Here is a 12,220-nt window from a genome sequence, read left to right as displayed (position 1 = left end):
AGGTGCACTGTGTGTCAAACAGCTTGAGCTTCTTTCCACATGCGCCCCTCCAAGTCTCTGCTTGCTCGATGGCTTTGTCCTTTGACCGTTCATTCTCTCAGGTCACCAACGTGCAAAAGGATATGTTCTGCTTTACGAAGCCCTGCAGACTCCTTCAGGGCCAGTGGATGAAGCGTACTTTAGAGATCCCAAAAGTTGAGAAGCAGTGAGAAGAAATGAGGGGTTTTGAGGGACAGAGGACTACTCCCAGTAGGGCCACTGGCAGACACCAGATATTGTGAGAACTGGTGTATGTGCACCTCACAAAGCAGAGCTTGTCGTCCTCCTTGTTTAAAAAGGGAAAAAAAAAGTGTGTGGGAAGGGAGTGAGAAGGGATGGTAATGCTATCTCATTAAAAATAGATGATGTCTTGTTTTATGATGTTCATGTGGTATCTGTGGCTTGGTTTTTGCCCACAGGCTTACATGCAGCCCCACTTGCTGGGAAATGAGTTCACACATTTAGAGTTTCCACGGAGGGTGCAGCGCAAGGAAGTTGGAAAAAGGATGCTCTACCGTGACTTCAACATGACTGGCTGGTAAGGATGTGCCCTTCTCAGCATGGGGTCAATCTTCCCCTCTACCCATGCCTGTTTTGTATGCATCTTTGATTAAACTGCATCAAAGGTGGAGGTATACACCTGTGTGTTATAAGGAAAGGTATTTTCTTCTTTCAGATGTATTTTTCTTTTAGAAGTTAACATTTGAAATGACTTGACCTCCCTCCACAGCCAGGACCTCAGTTCATTTTAGCGTGTGAGCACTCAAAGCAGAGCAAACACTTAAAGCGGAAGATATGCCAGGGGGTATTCGTGAAAGCTGAACAACTCTCCTGTCTTGCAAGTAGCTTCTTACAGAATCTGGATCAGTGGGCAACCGTGTCTTTGCATGCCAAGAAGTGCTTGCAAAAGGGAAGAGCTACCTTCCATGCTCTAGTGCAGCTAACACCTGATTTGGGTAATCCTTGAGGAACTGTTTTAGAGGTGGATCTGAATAGGAGTCGTAGCCATCCGAAAATGAAGGGCTTCAATGAACAGTATTGACAGGAAGAGTGATGAGGTTTTTGTCTCAGGCTAAATGACTTCATTGTTTTGTGTCAGCTCAAGAGGCTCCTTCTCAAGTGACTCTCACTTAGAGAAGCCCAACTCCTTGTTGTTGAGCACTGTGTATACGACCTATAAAGGAACAGGCCCTGTGTATGCAAATGGACTTTACTTCCTTGCTGTTTGTGTTTTAGCATCCTTAGAAAATGTTCATTCAGGAAAGGAAAAGATGGAGGGGGTAAAAACACCTGAGCTCTTGTATGTTTGGAAACTTGGATGTACTCACACAACTACAACTCCACATGCTTCTGATTGTCTGATACTTTACAGACCATAAATATAATGATGTTTTAATGACAGAATAATGACCTAAGTTTATAATATAGTTTGGAGTGTTTGTACTGTACAGAACATGCTAATCTGGGAATAACCATCGTTGTCCATCATCCTGAACAGCTGCTAGTAGAAATACCTAATCTCTCCCTGAAAATTATGGCTGCACATTTTAAATAGGCTACAGGCATGTGTGAAAGAATGGGAACAAAATGAGAACACTGCCTCAACTGAGGACTTCAACAGTAAAGTATTTGGAAGATCATGAGACAGTCTTCCAGTTTCTGCAAAGGGAGAGTTTTCTTGTTAAACTCATTGATTTCTGAAGACATTAGAAAAGAATGGCTTCATGTAGACTTCCGAAAGCTTTTTTCCAAGATGTGAGAAGCTACTGGGCGGGGGGGGAGGGGGGAAGAAAAAAAGAAAAAAAGCCAAACCACCCAACTAATTCTGGGGAGAGCTACAGTAGTTATCATGGGCCAAGAGGAGGGTAAGAGCAAAAGTCTTTCACTGGTTGGAAGATAAAGAGGGTTTCTCCAGGTTCATAGGAGTTGTTTTGGCCTTTCCCCAGTTGGTTAGATGTCTGGAAAGGAAATGTGGTTAGAATGGTTCAAGTTGCAGTATTTGCAGGTGATACAGCCCTTCTACTAATAAACAAGAAGGGCTGTGAGGAACTGAGAAGATTTAAACAACTTACACAAATAGGCATAACAGTGATCAAATTTGGTGTTGATAAATAGCAAGTAAAGGATGAGTTGGGAAAAATAACTATTTTTGCACAGTAGACGTTCCAAATGAACTTGAGAGCCATGTCAGAAACTGCAGCGCAAGTTCGGCTTGCAAGCAGGATGTTGGGGTCCATACAAGGTTGGAATGGTTAAAAATTAAACAAAGGGATAATTCTGCGTATCAGTTTGTGCCTTATTTGCGAATCTATGCATAGCACTTATTCAGAATGGTTATTGCACAGCTAGTGTTGTTTGGCGATAGAAGAAAGATAAATAAGAAGGAACATGTTTTAAATGTGGAATAGTGAGTAGAAGAGATTGGGTAAGTCTAAATGGATTACAGTTTGACTCAATGTATGGTTTTTCAGTACTGATGTGTGAACTCTGTTAACCCTAGCATATGGCAAGGGGGAGAAATGATTTGATTTTCCTGCTGATTTTTCTGAATTTCCTGAAGTGTGGGACACACATTGATCCAGTTACAGATTCTAATGTGGTCAGTGCAAGGATTATCACTGATTTAACACAAATACACCTAGCTGTAAGTAGTTGTTCCAGAACAAATACTTAAACTGTGACTTGAAAATTCAAGACTAAATTCACCTCAGTGTTTTCCCAGGTGGCCTGTGCCAAGCAAATGCATGTGGAGACTGTGATGATGCTACCTCTCCCTGCTGTTCCTTTTGACTTCTGGCAGGAAGTGGAAAATAGGGGCTGCACTCTTGTCCTAAATAAAAGAATCAGAATCTTCTAGCTGTTCTGTACCCCACAGCTAGTGTATCTGTTACCTCTTTGTTTGATTCGCTCACCATTTCATTGTCCTGAACTGGTCTGTCATCGTAAGATTTATTTAAATCAGAGTCCTTTTAAACAAGGATCCATTTCTTCTCTCAGGGTGTGTGCCCAAGGAAGTGTTGTTTTCTGTTGAATTGCATGCAGTGAGCACCTAAGCAGAGGAAATGCAATCTGCTTCTATTTATCCAAAAGTCTGGGTCAATTTTACTGGTTGATATTGTGGAGAAGACGTTAGATTTCCAGCGTGATGGGCCCTCAGAGGTAATGGTTTGAGGTGGCTGGCGTTTCAGTGATTGTTTTCCACCTCAAGAGTCTTGCTCTTATTTTTTTCCCTTTCTAATTCTTAGAATTAATTGGTGCATCAGGGTCCAGCAGCCATGGACATATCTGTTCTCCATTTGTTTCTATGGACAAAATCTATCACAGAAAATAAATTAGCATATATATTCCTTTTCTAGAAAACGTCAAATGCTACTTTGGCCAGCCAGAGCCCGGTATGCTAAAATGTTGCCAAACCTTTGTCACTTACAATGCAGAAGATCAATTGTCTGAGTCTTTTTTTGGTCGGTGACTTCACTGTGTGTTGACGTTTGCATGTACCCATGGAGAGGTGCAGGTGATGTCGGGAAGAAGCAGCCGCTCTTACACTGACTTACTGCATCCTTTAGTGGGAGGGTGTAAAACTCAGTGATGTGATGTTTCCTCAGGAAAATGAACTGCTTTATTTTAAAATTCAGGACACTTTCTGTGTTTTCTATTAGAAGCTGTATGAGTGGTTTTTTTGTTGTTGTTGTTGTTTTTTTTCCTTTTTTACCCTTCTCCTGTGCTCTGGAGCTTTTCAGATTCGCAACAATGAATTGGCTTGCCCAGCTCGTTTGGATTACAAAAGGTTATTGTCTTTGGGTCTGTCATAATGCATTTGGCCTTTTCTTTCTTTTCTCTTTTCTCGTTTTTCTTTTTCTTTCTTTCTTTTTATTTTTTCCCTGTGAAGTTTCCACACTGGCTTTGTCTCAGCAGCCCACAGTGGTAGCAGAGCTGCCAAGTTTCCCCACAGCATTAGGACAACCACTGATCCAGCAATGTGTGCTGCATCACTAGTCCAGGCTGCCCGTAACTGCTTTGAGACCAGCCTTTCCCTTCTCCCCCCAGCTCTCCCACCCTTCACCCTTTCTCCCTTCACTCCTGTGGGATTTGGGACAGGAAATCTGCTGTATTAAATATATATAAAATAAATCCCATCTAGGTGGGAGCTGACCATGAGCTGCCCCTTTGGCACCCTCGCCCCCCGCACATCGTGCTTGAGCAACTCTTGCAGATCGCGTACTGCAGCTGGCAAGGCGTCTTAAGAGCTGTGTCTCCTGCTGAACAAGCCTCCGAGCTGTCTCGAGCTGTAATTTGCTGGCAGACATCTGTGTTACTAACAGTCTTTCACAGCTGGATCTCTGGCCTAGGGTTTTCAGTCCGTGGCTTGCAGAGGTTAAGCTTGTATCAGAAAGGAGGGTACTTCTGGTGACACTGACATGTCCTGGCAACAGAAGCATCAGGGAGGACTCTGACCACAAGAGCAAAGTGTTGCCAGTGCTAAAAGAGGTAGAAATTATGGGAAAGAAACAGGCCTGATGATTACTGTGCTCCTTTTAAGGACTGCACAGAATTAGTGTTTTCCGTCTCTTCCTTTTGTTTAGCATTTAAGACACGGTTGGCAAGTTTTCCTTTACACTTGGGTAAGTCCAGTGAGATCAATTCTGCTTTGCTCTGAATGTATCTGAGACATCTTCCTCAAACCTGTCGGTGATTTTCTGGTTTACTGTGCCCCTTACAGGCATGTGTACACACAAAGCTGCTTCTCCCAGTGTTCCTCCGTCAGCCTCCTGCAGTGCCAGAGCATCCGTACAGCAGTGTGTTTAACCAGAGGCAGCCAGAAGACACTACCAGTTGGCATCGGCCTTTGTGGTTTCAAAATTAGTCTTTTGCTCCTCCTTGGAACGTAAACAGTGGCCTTTCTGCTGTTCTCATTAAAGTAGGATTCTTTAAATGCTTGTTTTCAGATCAAAGCTTCAGTGTTTTGACTCCAGTAGATTTTAGTGGCAAAACAGCCCCAGACAAAAGTCCGGTTTTAGAGCTGATTTGTTTGTGACTTCTTTTGCCCTCCAGGACTGCACGGAGTTGAACTGGACCCATGAAAAGCGGTTCAACCCGGCGCAGCCCCAGCCACGCGTCTTGGGCTGAAGCCCCAGGACGCAGCGAGCGGGAGGACCGCATGCTCCACCCGAGTGTGCCCTATTGCTGCAGGGGCTGCAGAGCCCTTAGCAGCAGCCCTGTGCCTCCAGAGGCCTTGCTGCGGTACGTGACCAGCCGCCCGACGGCCAGCCCCTTCTGGGGAAGCGCTGCGCGTGTGATTTATTCCCAAGCAGCGAGGCTGGTGCCCTGGGGCTGGTGCTAAGCAAAAACCATTTTATTCTAGAGTCAATATTGGCCACTTGCTGGCAAGCCGCCAGCCAATTCTGCGCTCGCCCTTTTCTTTTCCAACAGGGAATGTCTTTCAGCCTCTGAGCATCTGATTAAAAAAGCAACTTCACTTTTCAAGCCATTTTATTTGGTCTGGGATGGATGCTTCTTGCTTTCATTGTGCAGCCTGCCTCGCGGCCTGCGGTTCAGGCTCCAGCTCACAAAACCCAGGGTCTCATTAATCACTTATTGGGGATCCGGAGTGCCACGGCAGGAGCCAATGTACATGTTTTGCTTGGTAATGCGTGAGCCCGACTGAATAAACATTGCTGGCGTGGCTGCTTGTTCGTTGCTGCCCCGCTCCATGTCCTCTGACGGCGCGTTCAGGTAGGCCGGCCGAGGAGCGCGTAAGCAGATTGAGAAATGCCACCGGGAGCTTTATGAAGCAGGCGCCCGCGCTGCACCCCCGTTTAATATAAATTGATTTATTGAATCAAGCACAGAAGCCCTGCTACAGAAACCTCGGGCTATATCCTCCGGAGAGCCACCTAATAAAACAGCCCCGACTGACACTCCTCATTAGCTTTCCCACCGATCCCAAGGCAGCATTTAAAGTGACACTGTCCCTCTTTCTGCCTGAATTTATCTGCCGGCTAATGCCGCTGGGTCTAATTAGCTTAGCATTATTAGTCTTATTCAGATAAGCTGCATTTCCTAACAGCTTGATTCCAACTTGTAAAAAGTAATTGGAAGTCTGCAGACCCTGTGCCATAACCTGCTTGATTACGCCTTTTAGCCAAATTCATGTAATTTACAAAAAGTCATTCTCCCCTTCCCCCCCCCATTTTTTAATTGAGCTTTTTTGTCGAGTGAAACCTTCTGCGCTTCTTCTGTTGAAACCCCAGCAGTATTGTTGTGTTTGAGACCTCAGCCGTATCCTTTGCACAATCACCAGGGAGAGATCAAATTTTAATTTCATAATTACTTCACAAAAAAAGCAGCCTTTTCCCGAGTCACTCCTGGTATTAATTTCCTCCCAGCAATTTACATTTTCATAATTTAATGATTACGGGCCACCTTAGCAGCATTAGGCCTTTCCAGAGAAAGGAGACAGAGGGTGTCATTTTTGCAGCAGGAACCGTAGTGTGCGGCCGCTTGCCTGGCTTTTTTGTCTTCACTCCCGTAGCGAGGCACTCGGCGTGCACAGCCCCAGCATTTTGGGGATTTTCGGCCCTCGCTGCAGGAGCAGCGGAAGGTGGGAGCTGGCCTGCTGCATACAGCACGTCTCCTGGCAGTGATGGATGGCTCTAGGGTCCCCAGGGGAACACATGCCACAGGAGCTGAGCCGGCGTCTTTGGGGCAGGAGAAAGCAAAAATAAAAAAAAGTAGTAGTTCTGCAACAAAGGGGGAAACTAAGTCTGAGGTAAAGGTCTTTGTAAATGGTCTTTCTGAGGCCAAGAGAGCCTGGCAAGAAAGTGTCTGGTCTGAGCCGTGTCCTGCAGAAGCATCTTCTGCAAGCAGTTTATCCAAGACCTGTCCCTACATGGCTGTACAGCTCTGCTTGGGCTTTGCCTTGGTGCAAGATCAGGTGCTTCATGTGCAATGACACCGAAAGGCTCCCAGTTCGTGGAATTAGTTCTATCAGCCAGAAACTAAACTGAAATACGGTAATAATCTTCAATCTGAAAACAAACACAAACAAGTCTTCCTCCTGGGGAGGTGCAGTCTCTTTCCCCACTCCTGCCTTCTAGTCCAGAAGCTTCCTCTGGCTTCTTGAGCTGCACATATTCCATGTGACCTTCCTGGGTTCCCATGGAGTCCTCCTTTCCATTGCCACTCGGGTTGGATGAAGGCTCTGCTCCCAGCTGAGAGGAGGCCCCGTGCTCCCCAAAGGAGCTTCCAGCACTGCTGTGTGGGATGGCAAGGGCTCTGCTTGCTGTCTTGCTGCCCACCCCATCCTATACTACAGGAATCTTTCTCAGAAGAGTTTACTCCACGATCCTTCCTTACCAGCGACCTCCTTTCCTTCCAGATGATTCCAACGAGCCAGTGTGGAGCAAACACTACAGGTGAACAAGCAGTCTTTCTCCCGTCTGCTTCACCCCAGCCTTTTAGCAAGAAGTGCAGCAAAATGTGAATTTACAAGCAGTTCTTCTGTCCATCACAGTGAATTAAGCCCATAGGGTGTTGACAGCCCACTTCCCCTATCCCTCTGTCTTCAGGGTGAGCTGCTGACAAACCTTCCTGTTTGTCTTTTAAAAGTAGAAGAGATGAAGTAAATCTTAAGAAGTACTTGAGTCAGCAAATTCACTGGAAAGAGAAAGACCTGTTGAAACTGTTGCAGAACATGAATCCATTGTTGTGTTAACTGCAGTGTCTGCACTTGGTTGAGTTGCTTGCAGGTGGAGAAGCTCTGCCGGTCGCAAGCAGTGCGGCAAAGTGCTTGCAATACACTTGGCCCTCCTGTCCTCCTGAACACAAAAGTAGTAAGGGAAGGTGCTTATAAATTACCCTCAGTTACATTTTTTCATGATTTGCCCTTTTTTGGACAAGGTCCTCCCTAGGTCCTTGGCTACCTTCTCCCCAACTTTTCCTCCGCCACTTTCTTTTAATGCTCCATTAGAGACAAATGTAGTAAAAAATCAGCCACACTCAGGGAAGTGCCTGAGAGAGGATGCCAACGCTCGAGTCTGTAAAATGGGCTGACCAAGATGGGTGGAGTTCGCTTTGCTTAGGAGTTACTTCCACAGCAGTACCTGGTACTTGGGGGACACGTCCTCTCCAGAAAAAGCCCACAGCTCAAGTACCAGTCTGATTTGACCAAACTGGAGAAAATATCTCTATGCAAGCCATGCTGTGAGATTTTAAACTTTTTTAAATGTATACATGTGTAGACAGAGCTGGAATTTGCAAAATTTAAACACTGTAAGTTTCAGTTTAGAAAAAGGGGTTGCTGCCTTTTCTGGGAAAAAGAGATATTTTAAAACTTGTATGTTTTCCTCTTCACCTGAAAGAAACCCTATTAGAGTGTCTTTGTTTAGAATAGATGTTTCCCTAAAAACTGTTTTGTGCACATGTGCACATGCCTGTCTTCTTTAATCCATCTGGGTTTGCCATCATCCTTTCTCTTATAAACATTGCTATAGTTTGCGTGCTTTTATTGTATTTGTATATTGTAGTTTTGCCTCATTAAACTATGTCAGATGAGTAATAGGGGAAAGACACTGAAGCACTGAAACATTAAAACTAACATATCTAGAGGGTACTTAGTATCAGACAGCGCTCTCTGGATTTAGAGAGCCTGACTCCGCAAAGCACACGTGTAAGGACATTTAAAAAAAATTATGGTTGGATTGAGACATAAATTGCAAGATTTTCAGTGGCTCTTTGCCTAACCTGTGCTACATATCATTTCTCCTTTTGGAAAATTTGGTAGTAAGCACTTACTTACATTGGTTTGATACCTGTAGTTCAATAGACAGTAAGGAAAACTGGTTCCTCTGGGTTGGTGATTTGAGCTCAGTTATTCAAAAATAGCTCCAGTCCACTGATTGCTTGGGAGGACTGGGAGGGGAGGGGGAACTGGGAACTGTTTCTTTCAAATTTTATGTTGCTCAAGGATAAAAATCTAGTTTTCTATTGGTATGACCAAGAAAGGTCGAGCTTGAGTAACACAGGTCAGGATGATGGGAGGCTGGTTGGTTTGCTGGAGGGGTTTTGTTGTGCTTGTTGTTTTGTGTTTGGTTTGGTTTTGTCTTTTTTTTTTTTTTTTTTTTTACAGTGTAATAGCAAAGTAGTACTAGAAATACACTGCATCCACAAACATGTCTCAAAGGAGAATCTTCATCCTTGTGTTCAATATAAACTAAGACATTTCTGATGGTGTAGTGCTTTTTCTTTGTGCTTGCCACAAGTGGGTTTTGCTTTATGCTTCAAGCTAAAGCCTTTTTGATGGCAATTCTTTTTGCTGTTCCTCAGTTTACTATCAAGTGTCACTAGCAGAGATGTAAAAACGAGCAAACATTCAAAAGCCAAGTGTTGTGGAAAAGCAGAGCACACAGTGGGCATGGAGTCTGGATTCTCCTGTTGTTTGCAGAACTGAGCCTTCCAGGTCAGCATAGATTGTGTTTTTGCTACCATCTGTTGTGCCTGGGGATGCCAATGCAATACCTTCAATGAACAGTAGACTTGCACAGTTTGCTGTAAAAGAGAACACAATGTAGATTTTTTATTTTTTCTGTCACTGACAACTTCTACTCTTACATGAATTTGTGTCTGCTTTCAGAAGACCAATTTTAAGAACAAATTATATGTCAGGAGAATGCTTAACATATGTAAGAAATTATCTAGGATTTTGGCTCTGAAATTTGTGTTTGGGAGCTGACTAGTTTTTTAAGTTCTGACCCAGCAATATTCAGGTAATTTTAACAATCTCTTATTTAACAAGTGTCTAAAGCACTGCTAACAACTGCAGGTATTGTAGGAAATTTATTTCATAGATCGTATTGGGCATTTATCAGCTTCTGGTGATTTTTCGCCATGTATTTAGAGCAGATTCCAGTTTGCATACGAGTAACATCATGTCAGTCCTAGTTCTTTCGTTCTGACATCTCTTTTGGCTCCTGGTGCGATTTGGCCTGGTTTTCCAAAATGTTGATCCTGAGTCCAAATGTAACTTTGTGGGTGGTACATATGTCAAGCCCTAGTTCAGTATTTTTGGACAGCAGTAGCATTTCATAATTCTTTTGAAATGAAAAGAAGAAACAAAGTTAACTGAAAAAAATGCAGCTAGATTTAGCTGGGCACAAGCTTGCCTTTTCTACTCCCCCTTCTCCACCCCCTGTGTTTTTCCATTTGGAGAAGTAGAGGTTTACGTGGCAGAAGCACTGACAGGATTTAGGCTCGTTGAGAGCAGCAAGCAGTAGTATGGCCGTGTCCTTATAACCTTATAACCTGTCTTCTCATGCCCTGCTGTCTGTGGAATCCTTCTGGGATGGCGAAGGGGAGGATGGGGAGCTCAGAGGACCGCAACCCTGCCTTTATGTTTGTTAAAACAGCGAGATAGGCTGAGTTACAGGGATGTCTGAATAAGGCTGTGTTGGCATTAAAAAAGCCAAACAACCCCCTCAGGTTCTCCATATGTCTGTGTTTGATATACCTATTGCCATATTACATCTTTATATACAGCATACTCTCTCTCTAAAGAGCACAGGAAGGTATAAATGCAACTTTACTACATAAAGTCAAGTGAAATAGTCCAGAAGGTTGTAGCCTGTGTGAAATAAACACATGTACAAAGTACAGGAGGTTTCACACGGCATAAATCACCGGGAACTTCATAGCTTCCTTCCTTCCTTCGCCCCGGCGCAGTTGCAGAGCTGCTAGCTGAAAAGCTGTCCTTCATCATTCTTTTGCAGGAAACCACAGGCTCATATATTATTAATTCTGTTTCGCTAGTAGTGCAGGGCTTAGGTACTTCTCTCAAGTGTCTTACGTTGCTTTTCAGTGTATCCAAGCCAGCTCCACTGCTGTGGTTGCAGTTCTAAGCATTGTTTTTCAAGGGCTGATAATTTTTCAGGCAATAGCAATATCAATAGGAAAAAAAGTGCATTTGAGATGAGTCTTGACACCCACATTCTGAGTCCAGGAGATGATTTGCTTGTGAGAAACCATGAAACAAATCACTGTGGCCCTCTGGTCATCTCTGACTGGGTCACACAGCTTCAGGAGGTCATAGGCCAGCCAGATGCCCTTCCTAATCTGTTGATGAAACAAGTTAGCTTCAGCCCTTGCAACATGGCCTCTACCAACATCCCTGCACCGTTGTGTCACAGTGGAAGATGATTGTCTTTTTGGTGGGTCCATAAAAGATGCTGGACTTAACCGTGGGGACCATTCTTTCAAAGGACGCAGGAACAACTGATGCTTTTTTCCCTTCCATCCTCCCTTCTTTTTTACCCTTCTTCCTAAAGCACAGTTGGTGTGAGGTGCTACAAAGGAAAATGAGGAGGGGGGGAGAGTGGGATGACAAGCTGGTCCCTGTTTTGGCTACTTACAATGTGAAGTGGGGGCTTCAGTCTTCAGTATTTTTAGTTATCATGCAGATAATATAATCTGTGGGTAAAGAATGGGTTTGTTTTTTCCTTTAGAAAGGGGGTTGTAAATACTTAAGTCACATCAACTTAGTCATATTTGCTTTTTATAACAAATATCTGTAGCAGTTTAAAAATCCAATAGGAATTGTCTTCTTGGGCTTATGGTTTGGATTAGTCATTTGACTCCGATGACCAACACAGACTCAGCTGACACCGTTTTTCTTGGTGTCGGAGCACAACTGCCTCTGTGGAAAGGAATGAGAAGAATTCAGACTCCTCCTCGGGGAGGTTTTGCCAGGGCTTCTAGAGCTGTGGTTCTAACTGGAAGCTTTGGGGTGTGTTCGCGACCAGTCAGGGAGTAAATAGAGCGATGGTAAAATTATCCTCCTTGTTCAAACCAGGACATCCCAATTGGTGAGGGAGGCGTAGACTTTAGCTATTGCCTGTTGGGTGTAAGAAGAGGAACAGGAGCAAAGCCCATGACTGACTGACTCATCCTTCCCAAGAAAATGCCAATCCGAGTTTTAAATGTCGGTGAAGTTTTACCATGCTCGCTATGTGTAGTGATTTGTGGCCTTTGGTTTAAGAGCTGTAGTTTCCCTTCCCGCAGTACAGAAGCCATTTAAGTGCCTTCTCCATAGCATCCCTTGGCCCATGTACCCCAGATATTCTTGACTCTCTGGTCTCCCGTGAAGCACCCACTGTGTTTTGCAAACCTTACCTGGTTCCACTTAGGGATT

General features: G+C 44.2%; 1 protein-coding gene across 3 annotated transcripts in view; it reads left to right on the top strand.

The window, feature by feature from the left end:
• PPM1H (protein phosphatase, Mg2+/Mn2+ dependent 1H) overlaps positions 1-12,220 on the top strand; it is a 139,220-nt gene that overhangs the window by 106,495 nt on the left and 20,505 nt on the right. For 2 of the 3 annotated variants that reach the window (XM_083814478.1, XM_083814479.1), the window contains exon 6: positions 459-577. In XM_083814478.1, coding sequence (XP_083670604.1) covers positions 459-577 — 119 coding nt within the window. Of the gene's footprint in view, positions 1-458; positions 578-4,759; positions 6,240-12,220 lie in introns of those variants that run through there. The other variant, XM_083814480.1, reaches the window with a different exon arrangement.

This window comes from Anser anser (assembly GCF_964211835.1).
Source record: "Anser anser genome assembly, chromosome: 1".
In the NCBI taxonomy this organism is placed as follows: domain Eukaryota; kingdom Metazoa; phylum Chordata; class Aves; order Anseriformes; family Anatidae; genus Anser; species Anser anser.
Note: the sequence above shows the minus strand (reverse complement) of the source record. Positions and strands in the feature narration are given on the sequence as shown.